Source organism: Prionailurus viverrinus, chromosome E1 (assembly GCF_022837055.1).
Source record: "Prionailurus viverrinus isolate Anna chromosome E1, UM_Priviv_1.0, whole genome shotgun sequence".
Classification (NCBI taxonomy): Eukaryota; Metazoa; Chordata; class Mammalia; order Carnivora; family Felidae; genus Prionailurus; species Prionailurus viverrinus.
Window position 1 is genome coordinate 36,709,504 of NC_062574.1, and position 22,988 is coordinate 36,732,491.

Genomic DNA, 22,988 nt, shown 5'->3' on the forward strand with positions numbered 1-22,988 from the left:
TCCCACAAACAAACAACTCATAAAATTTCTCTTAGGGGTGTCTGGGTGGCTCATTCAGTTAAGCATCCAACTTTTGATTTCTCCTCAGGTCATGATCTCACAGTTGTGAGATTGAGCCCTGCATTGGGCTCTGTACTGAGCACAGAGCCTTCTTAAGATTCTCTCCCTCTCCCTCTGCCCCTTCTCTGCTTGCTCTGTGTGTGTGTGTGTGTGTGTGTGTGTGTGTGTGTGTGTGTTTCTCTCTCTCTCTCAATAATAAAAAAAAACTATCTTAAATAATTTCCTTTCTATTTCAAGATTCTTTATTTAACACTTAATATTACATATTCCATAAAAGATTACTTTCAAACTTCTAGAAAAGAAGGAAGCATCTGTTTTGACATCTCTGTATTTCTACCACCTCAGGAGCATACATGTTTCTGCCCACCTATCTTCTTCCTTCGTGCTCTTTTAGGAGTCAGAGGAATTGGAATGCCCTCATGCTGGCCTCTACTGATCTTCACCAGGGTCTTCAGGATTCTAAATGCCAAGCTTTTCCCCAGATCTATTACTTTCTAGTTCTCTTCGTGCACTCTGACACCTCTCTGGTGCTTCCCTAGTTGAGAGGGGAAAGAATCCCATGCCCATTCTTCTTCCAGGACACAACCAGAGCTGAAGGTTTGACATAGCCCTGGCAGCCTAGAGAGACCAGCAGCATTTGAATTTCAAAGGCAGACAGCTTTGAGGTGGTAGTTAAAGGGATATGAGCCATGTTCCAGTCTCCATGTTCACAGAAGCCCTTCCAAAATTTTTATTAAAGTAAATACAAAAGAGTAAGAATAACATTATAAATAAAGGAAAATGATCAACTTCAGTTTAAAAAAATTCCCTTGTCACACAGATGTTTTAAATCTTACTAGTAGATTCCTCCTCTGCTGAGAGGAACTTGGAATATTTTAATGGAACAGAATTCCCCCCCAATTAGACGGCCTATGGCAGAGAGCCCTTTCATCTTGGGTCAGAATTTTCCCAGTAATAAGCCAGATGGGCAAAGGAAAGGATGAACAGAAAACCACAGTGACCCATGTACAAAGCCAGGCCAAAAATTGTAATCCTCTCCAAGGATCCCATCTCTTTTTCATGCCAGACTTGATTACTTGTAATGACCCAGGTAAACCAGCACACATTTTCCATTTTGCCCTGACCTGTAGTTGGTATTGACGCAGAAGTTATTAGTGGCTAAGAATACTTTAAGAGACAAAGAATAAGGTCCAAAAATTCTCACCACAGAATTAGCAACATTAATGGTAATTGATACACTTTTCTGGTTATTCTTTGAGTATTTTGTAGGCACTCAAAAACAAGTTTGTTGAATTCATGAATAACTACATGTTACACCGTGTTTCCTATAACACTAGGTTATAGCTAGATTTTCTCATCAACATGGAGTATTATTTTACTGTGGGGAAAAAAGCACTTTTCAGAAACTAAATGACGGGAATTAGCCACTTTTCTTCCCTGAGCATAATATATTGGAAATATTGGAGTATTACTTGTTTCAGGAAATAAGTGTGCTTATTATCATTCAAGCTGACATCTTTCTTCTTCTACCTTCTTTTTTTTTAATGTTTATTTATTTTTGAGAGAGAGATGGAGAGACAGAGCATGAGGCAGGGAGGGACAGAGAGAGAGGGAACACAGAATCCGAAGCAGGCTCCAGGCTCTGAGCTGTCAGCACAGAGCCTGATGCAGGACTCGAACTCATGAACCGTGAGATCATGACCTGTGCCAAAGTCAGCTGCTCAACCAACTGAGCCATCCAGGTGCCCCTCTTCGTCTACCTTCTTATGAAGGGTGTAGCAAAGGCTAAGTTTTAGTGTGTGTGCGCTTGTGTGTGATGTGCACGTGCGTGTGTGTGTGTATGTGTAACCAGTTTTTATATTTTTTATATTGAGGTATAACTGGCATATAACATTACATTCAGGCATAATGATTCGATATTTGTATATATTGCAAAATGATTACCATACTAAGTCTAGTTAACATCCATCATAATATATAGTTACAAATATTTTTTGTTTTGATGAGAACTTTTAAGATCTCTCAGGGTGCCTGGGTGGCTCAGGCGATTGAGCATCCTACTCTGGATTTCAGCTCAGGTCACAATCCCAGGATATTGGGATTGAGCCCCGCATCAGGCTCCATACTGAGCTTGGAGCCTGCTTGGGATTCTCTCTCTCTCTCTCTCTCTCTCTCTCTCTCTCTCTGCCCTTCTCCCCTGCATGCTCTCTCTTTGTCTCTCTCTCTCTCTCTCAAAGGAAAAAAAAAACGTTAAAAAAATTAAGATCTACTCTCTTAGCAACTTTCAAATATTAATATTTCAGTATTAAGTATAGTCATCATACTGTGTATTACAACCCCATGACTTATTTTGTAACTAAAAGTGTGTACCTGCAAAAGGTTAAATTTTCTAAAGCAAATAAATACTGCTAAGTTTTTCTGCTCTATGCAACACATTTTCCTGGTCTCATTGTCATGTTTCTATCCAATTTATTCCTTGCCTTACAGTTAAAGGCAAGGTTGATCTGGAAAAGCTGATGAATGAAGTGAAATCTTTTTCGGGTGAGTAAGACATTACTTAAACATTTTAAATTAAATTCTAACCCTATGTTATATTTTGCATAGTGTTTTCCCAATATTATATCATAAATTTATTAATGTTGATATTTTACATATTTTCATGAAGTATTTCCATTCAACTTTACTTTTGCCTTTGACTTTGAATTATCTAGCATTTGGCTACAAAAGAAAATGGTGATATTTAAGTAATAATGATTTTTTTTGTAGTTTCTGCCAGTATTATATTGATCCTAACCAGTGTTTAAATCAGAGGTTTAACAAACGGGCCACCCATGAATTGAATCCAGTCTGCAGTCAAGTTTTGTAAGATAAGGCAACACTGGCCCTACATTTCCTCACCACAATAACTGATGTATTTTCTCTTGGGACAAGGCATGTGCTAGTTTCACTCATTCCTTCTTTGTCTAGGCTCCTATAAGCTTTTGAGTTAATGAGTACTGGCTTGAGTAGCCAAATATAGGTAGGCACAGAATATAGGAAGATGAATAAGTTTAGAAAATATTCTGCCTTAAATAATAATCACATGATTCAACATTAAAATGAGAAAAACAGATTAAATATCCTAAATTACTGGCCAATTATATAACCTGATTTTCTTCTATGGTGTCTTGCCATTAGTCTTCGGAGGCCACTCTGTCTTTATGAAGAATCAAGGAATAAGTTTTGCCTTATTATTCTTAAACACTATTAGAATATATGAGAATATGAAAGTGAGGATGGTATTCTTATAAGTCAGCCTTTTCATTATTTTGGATCATTATAATGTCCTAAAATTTCCATGTGTCAACAATCCATTTTTCTTTCAAAGGAGACAAAGTTGATGCCAATAGACTTGAAAGTGTTTTCGAAAACTTGGGGATTAAGCTCACATCTAATGAACATTTGAACTTGCTGAAGACACTGCCACTTGATGGTGAGTCTTATGGGTGCTATTTTGGTGTTTTAGAAAGACTAGTTTTGTAGAAGTATATGAAAAATTACAAAATAAACTAAAAATGCTTGAAAACTGTTAAAAAGCTAATGCAAATACACAGAAAAATCTCACCACTTGGATTTTGATTTAAAAATCATCTGTGTAAAAATAAAAAATAAAATAAAATAAATGAACAAATAAAAAAAATAAAAATCATCTGTCTAAGCCTTTTCAGTTATAAGTTGCTATCAAAGGAAAAATTCATTACTCAGCCCTCAGGTTACTGATCAGCTGGATTTGTAAAAAAAAAAAAAAAAAAAAAAAGCATTTAAAAAAAAAAGAAAAAAGAGAGAGAGGGAGGTGTCCAGTTTTCCCAGCACCAACTAATAATGTAGTTGTGTGTTTCTGCAGCTTCGAATATATAGTTTATCAATAAGTGGGTAATACGGTACATTGAGAAAAGGCCATAGTTCTTAACTACACCAAAAAATTTCATAAAAAATGCTTTTAATCCTCTAACCCAAAGATAATCATTATTAATATTTTCATACATTTCCTTCTAGTGCACAGTAGATACTAGATTGATAGATAATATTTATGTGTTATTAATTTATTTATAACTGTTATGTCTTCACAATGGTAACGTGTGTATTTATCATAGAAATCTTGATAGTGTAGATAAGTGAAAATAAAACCTCTCTATTCCCAACTCAAAGTGATAGCTACTGTGAAAAATGAGATGTATATTTTACAGTTTTCCATCTTTGAATAGATGTCCTTTTTTTATTTGACAGCCTTGTGGATAAATCTTTGTAAGCATTCTGAAATCTTTTGAGATGAAATTCCTTTAAGTAGACTTACAGAATGGAAGATATTTTGTCTTCTCACTTGCCTTCCAGAATATTTATAATTTGAACTCCCACAAACAGTATTTGAGGATGTTATTGTCCCTACATTCTCAATACAGAACAACAACAACAAAAAAGAGTATCTCATGATTATGATTTCCAATTTACTCCTTTACCCCTGAGAGCAAACATTTTGGTATATCTATTTATCTGTTTGTAATTTGAAATGTTCCTTACTCAAAGGTTTCTAAACTCTTTCTTTCTGACTCTGTTTTCAAAATACCCATTTTTTATAGCTGATGGAAAAGTGTATAAGAAAAGGTTGATGAAGGGCATAAAGTCTCTCAAACGTGAGTAAGAAGCACTGTGAAAAGACGGAATCTGAAACCTTTAGTTGTATTGTTAAAATAGGAATCATCCTTTCCTATATAATTGTGTCTTTATTTATGTTTCTTTAGTAGATCTGCATTTTATCAGGTAAACCAAGTAGTTTCCTGCACTAATACTTTACAGAAAGTGTTAAACTGTCTGGGATCTTCCTACCTTAGCCCCAAAGAAACAAAATAAAGTACGAAGCAAAAGGTGAAGAATGAATGCTGTCAGATAAAGATTTCAATCAAAAGTAAAGGCAAATAATTTGAAAGCGCAGGCAACAAAAATACCTCTTGTTTTATGAATATTATGTCAGTCACCTCTAGCTCTGGCTTTTCAGAATCCTAACATAAAAGTGAAAGGAAGTTTATTGTCCTATTAACTGAACAAAACTGGATTTTTGGTGTTTGCCTTGAAAATCTTAACAATAATGCTAAGAAATATGTGAAATGTTCCTTATTATAATAAAACATATGCTTGATAAAGAGGAAAAATAACACAGTAGAGTGAATGCACGGTCCCAGTTTTAGAAAGATTGTTTTACTATATTCCTTTCCTGCTCCTTACTTAGGAGGCAGTGTTGATGTCAATAAGCTGGACACTCTTTTAGAAAACATGGGAATCAGCATCACAGAAGGAGAATTCATGGATCTGATAGAAAGATTGCCAGATGATGGTGAGCACTGACATTCCCCCTTTACTTTTTAGGAGATATTTATTGTTTTCATCTTTATTGAGATGCAGTCAACATATAACGTTGTGTAAGTTTAAGGTGTAAACCTGTTGATTTTATATACTTGTATATTGCAAAATGTTTATGCCATAACTAACACCCCTGTTGCATCACATAATTACCTTTCTTTTTTATGGTGAAAACATTTACGATCTGCTCTCTTAGGAACTTTAAAGTATGTAAGACAGTGTTATAAACTATAATCACCATTCTATATTATAGTCTCAGAATTTACTCACATTAGAAATGGGAGTTTGTACCTTTAACCTAACATCTCCCCATTTCCCCACCTCCTCCCTCAGCCCCTCATAACCACAATTTTACTGTTTCTGTGAGTTCAGTTTTTTTAGATTCCACATACAAGTGATATCATATAGTATTGGTCTTTCTCTGTCCAACTTATTTCACTTAGCACAATGCCTTCAAAGTTTTTCCATGTCACAAATGGCAAGATTTCCTTTTTTCTCATGGCTGAATAATTTTCTATTGTATATAATATACCACATCTTTCTCTAATCATCTGTTGACAGAGACATATCTTGGTTATTGTGATTAATGTTTCAATGAACATGGGAGTGCAGATATCTTTTTGAAATCCTCTTTCAAAGTGGGATTTTAAATCATATGCTGTGGGATTGCTGGATTATATGGTAACTCTATTTTTCATTACTTGAGGAACCTCTATACTGTTTTCCACAGTGGTTGCACCAATTTATATTCCCACCAACGGTGAACAAGGGTTTCCCTTTCTCCACATCTCCATCAACATTTGTTATCTCTTATCTTTTTGATGATAGCCATTCTAACAAGTGTGAGGTGATATCTCATTATGGTTTTGATTTGCATTTCCCTGATGATTAGTCATTTTGAGCACCTTTTCATGGACCTATTGGCCATTTGTGTGTGTTCTTTAAAAAGATGGCCGTTCAGTTTCTTTGCCCATTTTTTCCCTGGATTTTTGGGGGTTTTGCTACTGAATGTACAAGTTCCTTATATAGTTTGAATATTAACCCCTTACCAGAAATGCAGTTTGAAAATATTTTCTCTCATTCTGTAAGTTGCCTATTCATTTGGTTGATTGTTTCTTTTTCTGGGCCGAAGCCTTTTGGTGTGATGTAGTCCCACTTAGTAATTTTTTCTTTTCTTTTTCTTTCTCTTTCTTTTTTTTTTTTTTTTTTTTTTTTTTTTTTTTTGGCTTGTGCTTTTTGTGTCCTATCTAAAAAAATAATTGCCAAGACTCATGTCAAGGAGCTTTCTTCCCTATGTTTTCTTCTGGAAGTTTTACAGTTTTCAGGTCCTACATTTAAGTCTTTAATCCATTTCAAGTTCATTTTTGTGAGTGGTATAAGATTATGGCACAGTTTCATTCTTTTGCGTGTGGTTATCCAGTTTTCCCAATACCATCATATCAGAGACTATCCTTTCCCTATTGAGTATTCTTGGCTGCCTTGTTGACAGTTGACTGTATATGTGAAGTTTTATTTCCAAGCTCTCAATTCTGTTCTCTTGGCCCATGTATCTATTTTTATGCTGTACCATACTGCTTGATGAGCCTTGTAATAATAGTTTGAAATCAAGAAGGGTAATGCCTCCAGCCTAGTTCTTCTTTCTCAGTATTGCTTTGGCTGTTCGGGGTCCTTTGTGGTTCCATATAAATTAAGGATTTTTTTGTATGTCTATGAAAAAAATACCATTGAAATTTTTATAGGAATTGGATTGAATCTATAAATGACTTTTGGTAGTATAGACATTTTAACAATATTAATTTTTCTGACCCACGAATATGAGATATATTTCCATTTGCTTGTGTCTTCTTCGATTTCTTTCATCAAGGTTTTGTAGTTTTCATTATATAGATCTTCTACCTCCTTATTTAAATTTATTCCAAAGGGGCGCCTGGGTGACTCAGTTAAGTGTCGAACTCTCAATCTCAGTTCAGGTCTTGATCTCTGGGATGTGAGTTCAGGCCCCACATTGGGCTCCGCACTGGTTGTGAAGCCTATTTGTAGATAGATAGATAGATAGATAGATAGATAGATAGATAGATAGACAGATACATACATACATACATACATACATTTATTCCCAAATATCTTGTTTTTTTATGCTATTCTGAGTGGTATTGTTTTCTTTATATCTTTTTCAGATATTTCATTGTTAGTGTATAGAAATGCAACTGATTTCATTATGCTGATTTTGTATCCTGCAACTTTACTAAATTCATTGATTAGTTCTACCAGTTTTTTGGTGGAGTCTTCAGGACTTTCTATATATAAGACGATATAATCTGCAAACAAAGACAATTATGCTTCTTCCTTTCCTATTTGGATGCTTTTTCTTCCCCTAGACTGATTGCTCTAGAATAGACTTCCAGTGTTGTGTTGAGTAGAGGTGGTGAGAATGTGTACCCTTGTCTTGTTCACAAGGCTCATTTTCTTATAGGCTTTTCTTTCTCACTTCAAACCAGTGGGTTGAGTTTTTTTTTAATAAAATAGAATAAAATAGTAAAGCTAGATATTGTTTCATGAGCCTTTATGATCACATGTGTGTGTGCGCACGTGCTCAGAGTTCTTAGTATGGTTTACAGTAAAAATTTTTGAAAATCACTGGCTTAAATGATAGTAATATAACAGTTCTATTTTCAGGATCTTTCCACACTGTTCCTGTATAATTCCACTTAACCATATGTATTTAAGATTTCAAGCCTTTTATCTCAAACCTATAGTTATTTCATCCATTTCAGTTTAGGACAATGAGGTGTGTACCATGGCAGGGGCAAGATCTGATAATATAAAAATTTAGTTAAAGTAAGGAATAATAAAATTTATATATATATATATATATATATATATATATATATATGCATGTATACATATACATATATATACATATACATACCTTAAATTTATATATATATACATGTATACATATACATATATCCATATATATATACACATACATATATATATGTACATATATATATATATATATATATATATATACACACACATACCTTAAATGTTTTGTTTCCATGAAAAAAATTGAGCCAATGCCATTTTAATTTAATGTAGCCATGCTCTTTGGAGATTTTCTTGCACAAATATACCCATTTGTCATCTACACTCCCATTTTCTGTTTCTCTCTTTTCTTAAGTTTTTTTTAAATTTATTTTGAGAGAGAGCTTGTTGGTGTGTGCATGAGCTGGGGAGGGACAGGAGAAGAAGAGGGAGGGAGGGAGGGAGAGACAGAGAGAGAGAGAGAGAGACAGAGAGAGAGAGAGAACCCCAAGCAGGCTCCACACTGTCAGCGCAGAGCCTGTTGTGGGGCTCAACCTCATGAACTGTGAAATCATAATCTGAGCTGAAACCAAGAATTGGATGCTTAACTAGCTAAGCCATCCAGGCACCCCCCATTTTCAGTTTCTCTTAAGTGGAGCAAAGTGCTTTTTTAAACGTTGAGCAGAATTTTCCATCAGAATCCATCTAGATCTTAATTCTTTCCCCAACTTTTTTATAGTTCTTTATCCACACCAAATTCAACACAACTATTTTTTAGCAATTTGCCTTTACATAAACTCTCTAAAACATTCAAATTTGTTTTTATGGTAATAACTCCCTTTTCCATTTATAGTTCCTCAGTTTATATAATGATTAAGTTATCAATTTAATAATAAGTACAACTCTTTATAAAAAGAAGCCTGGAAACAAGTTCAACAACTCAACCCATAAGAACACAAATGTGCTGGCTTACTAAAAGTGTAGCTTACTAGATATAAAAGTATAGCATACCATCAGCATCAGTATGAATGATGAATATAGTTCAGCCCATCAGGTTGATTAAACGGAGATCAATTAAGAGATCTCCTATATGAACAAATCCGTATTGAGACATAGATTTCCCAGTGGAAATCCAAATTCAACATATGAAAAGTAAACTATTTTCCCTGTTAAATTCATTCCTAGTTATTTTCTTATTTCTCTGCTGCTGTCATCTACCCACAATTGCCCATGAAATAAGCCACAAACTATCTTTGACTTATGTTCCCTCATTTTCCCTCCTAAACATATCCCGAAGACATATTCTCTGACTTTGCTGCCCTATTAATGAATGTTCATCATCCTTCACTTACTGCTACAGAAGGCTCCTGATTGGTGTAACAGCCACTGGTCACACTGCCTGAAATTCATTCTGTACACACTAGCCTGAATGACTTAACCAGAGTGAAAATCTGACTTTGTCATTCCTCCAATTTAAACCTTTCGATGGGGGTGCCTGGGTGGCTCGGTCAGTTAAGCGTCTGGCTCAGGTCATGATCTCACAGTTCCTGAGTTCAAGCCCTGTGTCAGGCCTTGCACTGTTAGCGTGGAGTCTGCTTGGGATAGTCTCTCTCTGCCCCTGGCCTGCTTGCTCGCTCTCTCTCTCTCTCTCTCTCTCTCTCTCTCTCTCAAAAATAAATAAATAATAAACATTAAGAAATTTTGTAATTAAAAAAAAGACTTTCAGTGAACCCCTCTTACCTTATATGCATCGAGTCTTGCAATATTCCAGACACAGTGCTAAGCATTTTTATGATAAATTAATTTATTCATTCATGTAACAATGTCCATTGAACACCTAACACCTAGCAGTCTCTATTTTAGCCTTAGGAATACAGCCATAAACAAAACAAATTCATGTAAATTTTGTGGAGCCAAGATTTTTATCTTTTTTTCCCCCACTACTCTATTCCCAAATCCAGGCAATCTGATGTCAATGTCTAAACTGTTGGTTCCAACCAATCTCTTTCAAATCTTCTTTCCACTCCCTACATGACATTTTTCCCTCAAGCAAAATTTAAAAGCTTTAGTTTTACCACACACTCTGCTCTTCATTGATCCTTTTCCTGAATTTTTTTGTCTTTCTCCAATGATAGAAAGCAACATAATACCACAAACAATGGTTTTAAATGTATACCAGTCATGTGTTATCAGCCATTCCTAAAGAAACATGGAGTTCGAAACAGAACGAATCCAAAAGACTTAAGAGAACACTTTACCTAAGATAAACTGTATGATTCAAACAATCTTAGTGTCCCTTGCAGATAATGGAGATATCTATCAAAATCCAAGAATTATAAATTTAAAAAAGGACAAGATACAGTGAATGGCTTTCATCTAGGCTCTACTCTAGTTCATAATCTAAGTGTTTTATGCTTTATTTTTTTTGAGTTTGGATTTTTCAGTGTCTAAATTTTGTCTTGACTTGTAGATAAAGGGAAGGTCAGACTAGATACGTTGATTGAAGAATTGAGTTCTGTTTTAGGTAAGTAAAAAGTTACTTAATTCTTTTCACGGTTCAAATGATATTTTCTACCATCCCTTTATTTGTTAATTTCACTATTTTAACCTTTCATTGATTAAATATTTCTACCTGCTTTGATAACCTATTTATTTTTGATAATCTGTGCTTTTGCAACAGAGATACTAGGTCTTTACCTATGAGAAGAAATTTCAAAATTTAGGTTATAACTGAGATACTACATGTAGACATAATTATTTGAGTAGGTCATCGACAACATAATTTTCTGTGCAGTGATATTAGCCTTATATTATTATATGTAGTATTTTCCTCCAACATTATGAAGATGTGCCTTTTATTATAAATAAGGAACAATATATATTTTTAAGTCTGGTATTCACTCCGCATAATACAGCAGTTGACCTTAGGTCTTTGTTTTTCATCTGGCAATAGAATATGGTACTGTCCAAATACATTTTGTTCTGTCTTTCACAATTGGTATTGTTTTGATAATGTTCTATTATAGCAACAGACTTTTCTTAATAATGTGAGAATGTTTTTATTCCTAATTCCACCGTTTGATCCTCACTCAACCAAAGCCCCAGGAGAGATTATCAGGAACTGTCCAGACCTTCACTATTGTTGATTTTCTTTGAGATGAGCGGACATCTGAATGTCAGGATAGTTTCATCCTGGTTTTGCCTCTGAATCATTTGTTTAATTATTTGTTCATACAGCAGCTACATAGAAGCATTTAAGACTCTGAAAAGCAGAACTCAAAGAGCTGTGAGACAAACAAAACTAGCTGAAGGTGTTATAAGAAGGAAATGGAAGGCAGTCTAGAATCATGGTCCAGTATTTCTTAGGCCTGAAAGAAAACTAGTCCCAATAATGCCTTAAGTCTACCTTACATAATCAAGTTATCTTTTCTTAGATAAATTGGTCTATGGTATGAATCTAAGTACAATACGCACTATTAACAATGGGGCAAATCCCCCTCTAGTCAAAAGAAAATTGAAGGCAATTCTATCATTTATCCAGGGAATTTTACCTGGCTTATTGTACTGAATAATAGGGCATGGACTGTATGATATGCTAAGTCAGCCACAAATTTTTTTTATTAATATAGATGGAATACATTATACTTAGGAATCTGTTCCACTAGATATTATTTATTTCCCCAGAAAAGCTTCTAATCTCATGGACTCTTTATAAGAAGACAAGGTCCATCAAGAATATTGGGAAGTCATGTACAATTCATACACATAAATTGTCACTTAGCCCCACAGCAATTATTTAAATTGATTTGCTAGTAAAAGGCTGAGTTATAGAGTTAGGATTGTCCTAACTGTAGCAAACTGATTGTCTCTAGTAAAACTTAAACTTTAATAAGTTATTGGTAGTACTAAGGGAGATCATGATAGGCTAAATCAGAAGTATATAATTAAGTAATAAAAAGAATAAATATGACAAAATAAGAATAAAAATACGTGAAAAGTATACAAAGCACTGACAATCAGTGTTTTCTTATTCTCATGATCTTACATGGAAGCTGTCTACTTCATGCAATTTTCCGCTTGTTCTGAGGATCTTGGATTTGGGGTCAGCAGGTGACTTATATGAACCACCTGCTTCTTGGACTCTCTGAAGAACCTCAGTTTGAGGTCTTTAATGTAATTTTCCAATTCTGATAATGTCTCTTAAATATTACCAGAAGTTTTTGTGTTCAAAAGACAGTGAAATTTCTGAATAATAGACAAAACTTCTTGTATAATCATGAATAATTACCAAAAGAAAATATTTTGCCCTACAATTGAATAGATAAGATGGAATGCTCTAGGTAGGTAACAGGACATCTAAAAGTTTGTTAACCACTATGTGTGCTATGGATTTTTGACAAAAGAGTGTTTCAACCCATCCAGAAAATAAACATAATATTATTAGTACATATTCATAACTCAGAAGCAACTATATAAAATCCATTTGGAAATGCCCAAATGGTCCCTTAAGGTATAGTTCTAATTCAGGGCTCAAGGTTACAGATTTTCCAGAATTATTTTTATTTCAGAGGAGGCATGAATTGGTGATGTCCTCTAATATAATACAAAATATCTTAATCAGTTTTTAATAATGTGGCAAATTTGGGGCACCTGATTGAGCATCTGACTCTTGATTTTGGCTCAGGTCGTGATCCCAGGGTCATGGGTTTGAGGACCACATCAGGCTTCATGCCTAGCATGAAGCCTGCTTGGGATTCTCTCTCTCTCTCTCTCTCTCTCTCTCTCTCTCTCTCTCTCCCCTCCCTCTCTCCCTCTCTCCCTCTCTCCCTCAAAATAAAATTAAAAATACAATCATGTGGAGTTTTTATTCCTACAGTGATACGTTGTTTTATGTAGGATTGTGGCAAATAATCAATTTGAAATGTATGCAAGGAGGTAAAAATCCTGGCTTTACCAGATCTTATTGTCATGGATATTATAATCTGACCATTCCAAGTATTTCTTTACAAAATTTAAGTCAAATTTTGTGATTCTATAATGGAATCTTTGAATCTGATCCTACACATTTTTCTTATCTATAAGAGGTCACTCAAAAAGAACTTTAGTTTAGGGATGCCTGGGTGGCTCAGTTGGTTAAGTGTCTGACTGTTGGTTTTGGTTCAGGTCATGATCTCGTGGTTCATGAATTTGAGCCCCATGTCCGACTCTGCACTGACAGCACAGAACCTGCTTGGGATTGTATCTTTCTCTCTACCCCTCCCCTATTTGCATGGGTGAGCATGCTCTCTCTCAAAATAAATAAATAAACTTTAAAAAAAGCCACAAACTTTAGTTTTTAAAAATGAAAAAATGAGCCACAGACGGGAAGGACATATTTGCAAAACACATATCTGATAAGGGACTTATATCCAAAATATTCAAAGAATTCTTAAAACTAAACAATACGGGGGCGCCTGGGTGGCGCAGTCGGTTAAGCGTCGGACTTCAGCCAGGTCACGATCTCGCGGTCCGTGAGTTCGAGCTCCGCGTCGGGCTCTGGGCTGATGACTCAGAGCCTGGAGCCTGTTTCCGATTCTGTGTCTCCCTCTCTCTCTGCCCCTCCCCCGTTCATGCTCTGTCTCTCTCTGTCCCCCAAAAAATAAATAAACGTTGAGAAAAAAAATTAACAAAGAAACAAAAAAAACCTAAACAATAAGAAAACAACCCTAATTAAAAAGTGAACATGGGCACCTGGGTGTCTCAGTTGGTTGAGCATCTGACTTCACCTCAGGTCATGATCTCATGGTTTATGAGTTCAAGCCCCGCATTGGGCTCTCTGCTGTCAGCGCAGACCCTGCTTCAGATTCTCTGCCCCATCTCTCTCTGCCCTTCCCTTGCACACTCTCTCTCTCATAAATAAACAAACATTTTTTAAAAAGTGAACAGAAGAGGGGCGCCTGGGTGGCACAGTCGGTTAAGCGTCCGACTTCAGCCAGGTCACGATCTCGCGGTCCGGGAGTTCGAGCCCCGCGTCAGGCTCTGGGCTGATGGCTCGGAGCCTGGAGCCTGTTTCCGATTCTGTGTCTCCCTCTCTCTCTGCCCCTCGCCTGTTCATGCTCTGTCTCTCTCTCTGTCCCAAAGATAAATAAAACGTTGAAAAAAAATTAAAAAAAAAAAGTGAACAGAAGATCTGAATATTCACCTCACCCAGGAAGATATACAGATGACAAATAAGGATATGAAAAGATGGTCAACATCATATGTCATTAGGGAATTGCAAATGAAAACAATGAGAGAATGCTACGTACCTATTAGAATGGCTAACAAAAGGAACTCTTATTCATGGTTGGTGGAATGCAAAATGGTAGAGTCACTCTGGAAGACAGTTGGGCAATTTCTTACAAAGCTAAACTTAATCGGTATTACCATAAGATCCAACAGTTGCAAATTAGGTATTTACCCAAATGAGCTGAAAACATGTCTACACAAAAACCGCACACAAATGCTTATAGTAGCTTTATTCATAATTGCTGAAACCTGGACACAAATAAGATGACCTTCAATTAAAGAATGAATAAACAAATGGTGGTACCTTCACATAATGAAATATTATTCAGTTATAAAAGGAAATGAGCTATCAATCTATGGAAAGACATGAAGGAATCTTAAATGCATACTGCTAAGTGGAAGAAGCCAGTCTGAAAAGGCTACATACATATTGTGTTATTCCAACATATTACATTCTGGAAAAGGGAAAACTATAGAGATAGTTAAAAGATCAGTGGTTTCCAGGAGTTTACGGGGGTTGGCATAGGAAGGAGTGGGGGACACAAGAGTCACAAGGGAATTTTAGTTCAGTGAAACTATTCTGTATGTTACTGTAATCGTAAATACGTGACATATTGCACTTGTCAAAACCCATAGAACTGTATGATGCAAAGGGTAAACGCAAAGGATATAGCTGGATCAGTAAGAGAAAAACATGTAGGCAGCTTCTAGAAGAATCTATGTGAAGGCTTCCTATGCTCTCCTTCTTATGAAGGGTCACACATAACATACTTTCCCTCCAGCAGCAAAAATGCAGTTTCACGTGTGTGCCCAGGGAAGCCCATTAAGCCCTCAGTGCCCAAGGTTTTTTATTGGAGGCTTGTCACATAGACACTCTCTGCCTAACAACTCTCAATATACCAGACTCCCAGAAGAAAAACAAATATTCACCATAAATCGCATTGTTTGCACAAGTCTAGGCACAGTGACTTAGGCTTATCAGTTGATATTGGAGGGAACATTCTGAAATCCGAGTTCCCATATGCCAGCCAAGTGCCACCTGGCAAGCAGGCTCTTGTAAAGATCGCAGACTTAGGTTTGCTGTGTTAACTCTTTTCTGCACAGTCTATTTAATAAGGCGATCTGCTACAGCATTCTCTCTAGTCATTATATCATCTGTTTTACTGTGGACTTCTACCTTTATGATAGCAATTTCTTTGAGCAGCATCAAAGCACCAAGTAATAATTACTACAAAAGTATGTCACCTATCCTTTAGTTTTACCAGTTTGAAATCTCTAGAAAGGGCAATGTTCAGTCACTTGAACCAATATTATATCTGTTAAGGATTTGGATCTTTCAAGAGAAACTAAACTAATTATTGCATATTTAGCCTACTATGTCCCTTTTCACTTTTAAGACAAGACCCACCAACAAATAATATTAAATCAGAGTGTGGTACTGAAGTTTCCAAATGATCTGTTTAGGATATGGACCCTTCTTGAACTACAGAAATTGTAATTACAGAAGTAGAATTCTTCTCCACCGGTGAAGGAAATAGAGTCCCTGGATTGAGAGTGTTACACCATGGATAGTAATATGGGGAGAAAGTAGCAATAGCCCATTATTAGTAACCAACTAGTCAAAACAATATTGGATACTTTCAGGTAGCAGTAGAGATTATAATTGTATATAGTGCTGTCAGATGTAAATATGATCTTAATGTGAGATCTGAAGATGTTTTGACTAACTTTAGAAACGGCTGTTTCTCTGAAGCAAGGAGGATATAGCCAAGGCTACTGAATTAAGGGATAATCTATAATAAGCAATGGTCTTTGTGTATTGATGTGCTATGTTAATGCTCCTGAAGTGTCGCCTGACCTCATGCACTGATAATCTAGAATAAATCAATCTGACTCTTGTCTTGAAGGGTACTCTCTTTCTCAAAACAAAAATTTCACATAAATAGCAGTTTATAGTTTAAAATTATTATTAAACATACAAAGAAACAAGTCACCATGAGTAAGACCCCCATAATGAACAACATTTAGCAGATGAGCAGAGACTGTAGATTTTGTTTTGTTTTTTTTTAATTTTTATTTTTTAATGTTTATTTATTTTTGAGACAGAGAGAGAAAGAGAGCATGAACGGGGGAGGGTCAGAGAGAGGAAGACACAGAATCTGAAGCAGGCTCCAGGCTCCGAGCTGTCAGCACAGAGCCTGATGCAGGGCTCGAACCCACGGACTGCGAGATCATGACCTGAGCCAAAGTCGGACGCTCAACCGACTGAGCCACCCAGGTGCCCCGAGATTTTAGATTTTGGAATTATCAGACCAAAAATTATTAAATAAGCATGCTTAATATAGTTTAATAATCAAAAGAGAGGCTGGCACACATAAGTAAAGAGCAAGCAATTTGGTAAAGAACCAAAAAGACTTTTGAGAGGTGAAAATAGTAAAAATTTAAAACATTTGTCCGTTTCTTCCAGATTGTCTGGTGTATTGGCATATAAAATTTCATAATACTCTTTTATAATTATTTGTATTTCTGTGGTGTTGATTGTAATCTCTCCTCTTTTACTCATGATATTATTTATTTGGGTCCTTTCTCTTTTCTTTTTGATAAGTCTGGCTAGGAGGCTATCAATGTTATTAATTCTTTCAAAGAACCAGCTCTTAGTTTCATTTATCAATAATAGCCAAACTATGGAAAGAGCCCACGTGTCCATCAACTGATAAATGGATAAAGAAGATGTGTATATATACAGTGGAATAATACAGCCACCAAAAAGAATGAAATCTTGCCATTTGCAACAATGTAGATAGAGCTAGAGTGAGTTATACTAAGTGAACTAAGTCAGTCAGAGAAAGACAATACCAGGCATATAGCACAGAATGACAAAGAAATGGAGACTATGAAAGAGAGGTTAAGAGACACCGAGGATAGATAAGAAAATCTTATATATATCTATTTGGAATTCCAGGAAGAAAAGAGAAAGAAAGCAAGACAGAGGCAATATTTGAAGAGAACTTTCCAGAACAGATAAATAGTATAAATCTAATGAAGCCAAGTGACTCCTAAGCAGAATAAATAAAAAGAAATTTATACTAGACATATGCACTTGAAATATGCAACATATCTAATTTGTGAACTAAAAGTTTAGGATTCTAGGCAGCAAACTTCAGAGGTTCCCTTTACACTGATTTAAACAAAAGGCTTACTTAAACCAAAATTGTTTTTCCTTCTTAAAGTTACAAAAGTATAATAATCAAAAGATTATTTACCATAAAAATAGTACAAAACAAAAATTACTGTGGAAGCCTGAGGACCTGTTTTGAAACATACTTTTTAACAAGTATCATTATGTGTATTTTTATATATATTATATTAATTATTAAATCATATTAAGGCATGTAATCTTTCTACCTTTCTAAATTTACATGCCTAACATTATACTGCTCCTAACATAATTACAATTTCAAACCATCAGGAGAACTACTTACATTTCTATTTTGTGAAGAAAAGACCCAAATTATTATTTTATTTTTTATATATTTATAAACCAGCCAAGGTGATAATAAATTTTAATTTTGGGGGGTGCCTGGGTGGCTCAGTCGGTTGAGTGTCCGACTTCAGCTCAGGTCATGCGTGATTTGATCACATTCATGAGTTCGAGCCCCACATTGGGCTCTGGGCTGGCAGCTCAAAGCCTGGAGCCTGCTTCAGATTCTGTCTCCCTCTCTCTCTCTGCCCCTCCCTACTCATGTTCTGTCTCCCTCTCTCTCAAAAATAAATAAACATTAAAAAAAAGTTTTTTTACTTTAATTTTTTTGTTTGTTATAGATTATGTGATTCTTAAGTACCGATGAAATTATCTTAATGGCACATGAGTAAAAATATTGCTAGTTAACAGCATTTGATTGTAATCAAACTCACTAATTTTGTGTTCTTCGCAAGTTCTTTTTTATCACCATTTCTGTCTTTTCTAGGAAAGCAAGTTGATGTCAGTGATGTAGACAGTGCTCTGAAAGACATGAAAATTGAGGTCACAGACAAGGAATACTTTAAGTTAGTAAAAACTCTACCAGTTGATGGTAAGGATTTAAAATATATATGTATACTTCAAGGGGTTTAGACTACTTGCCTGTGAGATTTTCTTATAAAATGCTGTCAGATTGTTATAGGTTGTTTTGTTTTATTTAATCATTTTTGAAAACTTTTAGCATTATTTAGAATAATTATAAATAATTATTTTAGAATAAAACTAAAATTTTAGTTTTTATTTTAGAATAAAAACTAAGTGACCCAAAAAATCAGGGTCATTTCATTTTCATTATGGTAATCAATAGCTATTTCCCTTAATCTTGCCAATAAGATATGTGTATTGTTGTCCTTAGTTCCATTAATATTCCTGAGAATAAGTGGAAAAATGTAAAAATGGAAAAAGAAAGAATGTAAGGAAAGAAGTCAGAGGTAAAAATAAATCAAATGAGATATGTTTTATAAGTTTTAAGCCACTAATCCTTGCCTTTTATGCAAAAGTGAATAAATTTGCCTCATTAAAAATCTTTCTCCAAACCAACTTTGTCACTATTTGAGAGGAAATTAGGTACATTTCAGAAAAATCATTAAAAAGTCTATTTTTTTGAAATTATGGAAATAGGGGGAAAATTGTAGAATATTTATTTAGGTGAATCTCCCTTATTATTTTTCTCTGACCATGAATCATGTCTTTTCTTGCAGCTGAAGGAAAGGTGTATCAAAAAAGGCTGCTGGATGGTGTGAAGGCTCTTCAAAGTGAGTGAGAAGTATGACGAGAAAACACATATATCTGTGATATTCTCTTATTTTTCATATACACGGATTTATTTTTATTACATTAAAAATTTCACATGCGTATTTCCCAATATTTATGGATATGTGATATATGCCATAAATCCCTAGGAAATTACCCAGCCCTTTTCAAACTTGCATTATGTTGATATGAACAAAAAGATAGTCTGAGGATGAGACTCTACATCTAGTCTTAAAATTGACCCTCCTTATACCGTTGACTAGCTTTTACTGGACCTTAAAGTCTTCATGAGTAAAGTGATAACCATAATATACATGGATTAGTAAAGAGTTTTTCTACATCTCGGTTGTTTTTATGATAATTTGTCTCTCCTAAGGAGGAAAGGTGGCTATGAATAACCTCGTCTCATTTCTGGAAAATATGGGGATTAAGCTGTCACACGAAGAACTTGAAGATTTTTCACAAAACCTACCAATTGATGGTAAGCATTGTATATAAAAATGCATTCCCTTTAGGACAGCTTGGGTTTGAGAGTATCCATAGACCAGTGATAGCGTTTATTTAGTATCAACAGGGCATTTTTTAAAGGATGTGGCTGAATTCAAGTTTCACATGAAAGTACATCCTGTCTCTTCTTTAAGAGAGTGTTCTATGGCACAAAAACAGACACATAGACCAATGGAATAGAATAGAAACCCCAGAACTAGACCCACAAACGTATGGCCAACTCATCTTTGACAAAGCAGGAAAGAACATCCAATGGAAAAAAGACAGCCTCTTTAACAAATGGTGCTGGGAGAACTGGACAGCAACATGCAGAAGGTTGAAACTAGACCACTTTCTCACACCATTCACAAAAATAAACTCAAAATGGATAAAGGACCTAAATGTGAGACAGGAAACCATCAAAACCTTAGAGGAGAAAGCAGGAAAAGACCTCTCTGACCTCAGCCGTAGCAATCTCTTACTCGACACATCCCCAAAGGCAAGGGAATTAAAAGCAAAAGTGAATTACTGGGACCTTATGAAGATAAAAAGCTTCTGCACAGCAAAGGAAACAACCAACAAAACTAAAAGGCAACCAACGGAATGGGAAAAGATATTCACAAATGACATATCGGACAAAGGGCTAGTATCCAAAGTCTATACAGAGCTTACCAAACTCCACACCCGAAAAACAAATAACCCAGTGAAGAAATGGGCAGAAAACATGAATAGACACTTCTCTAAAGAAGACATCCGGATGGCCAACAGGCACATGAAAAGATGTTCAGCGTCGCTCCTTATCAGGGAAATACAAATCAAAACCACACTCAGGTATCACCTCACGCCAGTCAGAGTGGCCAAAACGAACAAATCAGGAGACTATAGATGCTGGAGAGGATGTGGAGAAACGGGAACCCTCTTGCACTGTTGGTGGGAATGCAAATTGGTGCAGCCGCTCTGGAAAGCAGTGTGGAGGTTCCTCAGAAAATTAAAAATAGACCTACCCTATGACCCAGCAATAGCACTACTAGGAATTTATCCAAGGGATACAGGAGTACGGATGCATAGGGCCACTGGTACCCCAATGTTCATAGCAGCACTCTCAACAATAGCCAAATTATGGAAAGAGCCTAAATGTCCATCAACTGATGAATGGATAAAGAAAATGTGGTTTATATACACAATGGAATATTACGTGGCAATGAGAAAAAATGAAATATGGCCTTTTGTAGCAACGTGGATGGAACTGGAGAGTGTGATGCTAAGTGAAATAAGCCATACAGAGAAAGACAGATACCATATGGTTTCACTCTTATGTGGATCCTGAGAAACTTAACAGGAACCCATGGGGGAGGGGAAGGAAAAAAAAAAAAGAGGTTAGAGTGGGAGACAGCCAAAGCATAAGAGACTGTTAAAAACTGAGAACAAACTGAGGGTTGATGGGGGGTGGGAGGGAGGAGAGGGTGGGTGATGGGTATTGAGGAGGGCACCTTTTGGGATGAGCACTGGGTGTTGTATGGAAACCAATTTGTCAATAAATTTCATAAAAAAAATAAATAAAATATATTTGCAAAAAAAAATTAAAAAAAAGAGTGTTCTACTATGAATAATTAAAATTGGTGAGAGTACTGACAGGACCATTCTCAGATCAAAGAATAAAGAAGAAAATGAAAACAGAATGAGAAACATTTAAAAGAAAGACTAAACAATAAGAGAACAGCCTATGATGAAGAATGATTCAAATTGACTAACGGTTGGGGTGCCTGGGTGCCTCAGTTGGTTGAGTGTCCGACTCGATTTCAGCTCAGGTCACGATCTCATGGTTCATGGGTTCAGGCCCTGCATCAGGCTCTGCGCTGACAGTGTGGAACCTGCTTGGAATTCTCTCTCTCCTGTTCTCTCTGCCCTTCTGCTGTTATCTCTCTCTCTCTCTCTCTCTCTCTCAAAAAATAAATAAAAACGTTTAAAATGTTTTTAATAAAAATAAATATAAAAAATAAAAATATTTAAAACATTGACGGATGGTTATTTCCAGTATATATGCCTCAGCTATTCTGATATAGTCAGAAAGACTAAAAAGGGATAGAGAGAAACATAATAAGAATTTTTAAAACATACTAGATATCAAGCATAATAATACTATTACAATATGTTATATATAACATGAGATTAAGATGTTGAAAATATTAATAAAATGAACATTTTTCCAGCGTAAAATAAATAAATTACCTATGTTGAGCAAAGAAGTGAAAAAAATCGAGAGACCAATAATAATAATTGCAAAAACCTGTCAAATAATTGCATCTATCAACTGTCCACCACCACCTATCACTCTAACAAAAGGTGACAGGCACAGAGAGTTTTAGGAGTAAGTTCTTTCATATCTTCAATTTATTTTAATCCTATCTAAACCGGTCCAGAGGATTCCAGTTTGAGATGATGAAAAAACCAAAATCTGTCTAGTTTTTCTTTCCTCCAATACCTAACAAAGTGAACGAGAACAAAGAGCTACAGGCAGAATTGAAGGTCTGATGGGAAGCCCAAGAATACCATCCCATGCACAGATCTGTGGTTTGGTTAAATGTCTTTACCGAGTTCATTCTACTTAACTAGAGCAACGAACCCTGCTGGGACATTAAACCAAACCTCAGATATGGGAGCAGGGCTCACATATAATGAAGACCATGTAACATATCACCACACTCTCCGATTACAATAGAAGTGAGTAGAACAGTTTTCTTTAAATGCATCTAGCTGAAGAAAGCTAACTGGTCTGAGATGCTATCAAAAGAGCAACTAAACATTGTTACATTAAATCCTGAGAATAAAATGAAAATCTGAACACAACTGCTGAAGTATATGCAAAATGAAAAGAAAGGATATGGCACCAATTCTAGCATTAGCACAGCAGAGAAAAATACCAAAAGAAAAATAAGGAAAGAAGATGGAATGGAAGGAAGATAGCATGCAAAAAACAAATAACCCCATCTCGTAGTAATATAGTCAGTTTAACCTAAGGAACAACCAAAAAGAAGTACTTGACGATTAATTCATATTACGGAGCAATTTCATGGATTCAATAAAACTAGATCTCAAAATGAGAAGGTTACATAACATGGTGGCACCAAAAGAGACAGGGGCACCTGGATGGCTCAGTCGGTTAAGCATCTGACTTTGGCTCAGGTCATGATCTTGCAGT

The 22,988-nt window shown here is 35.6% G+C and overlaps 1 protein-coding gene across 19 annotated transcripts in view; it reads left to right on the top strand.

Annotated features, from left to right (window-relative positions):
* The window catches only part of EFCAB3 (EF-hand calcium binding domain 3), a 477,549-nt gene that overhangs the window by 281,255 nt on the left and 173,306 nt on the right, over positions 1 to 22,988 (top strand). For all 19 annotated transcript variants that reach the window (XM_047833629.1, XM_047833634.1, XM_047833633.1 and 16 more), the window contains 8 exons: positions 2,548 to 2,601; positions 3,428 to 3,532; positions 4,677 to 4,730; positions 5,324 to 5,428; positions 10,733 to 10,786; positions 18,498 to 18,602; positions 19,252 to 19,305; positions 19,680 to 19,784. In XM_047833629.1, coding sequence (XP_047689585.1) covers positions 2,548 to 2,601; positions 3,428 to 3,532; positions 4,677 to 4,730; positions 5,324 to 5,428; positions 10,733 to 10,786; positions 18,498 to 18,602; positions 19,252 to 19,305; positions 19,680 to 19,784 — 636 coding nt within the window. The remainder of the gene's footprint in view (positions 1 to 2,547; positions 2,602 to 3,427; positions 3,533 to 4,676; positions 4,731 to 5,323; positions 5,429 to 10,732; positions 10,787 to 18,497; positions 18,603 to 19,251; positions 19,306 to 19,679; positions 19,785 to 22,988) is intronic.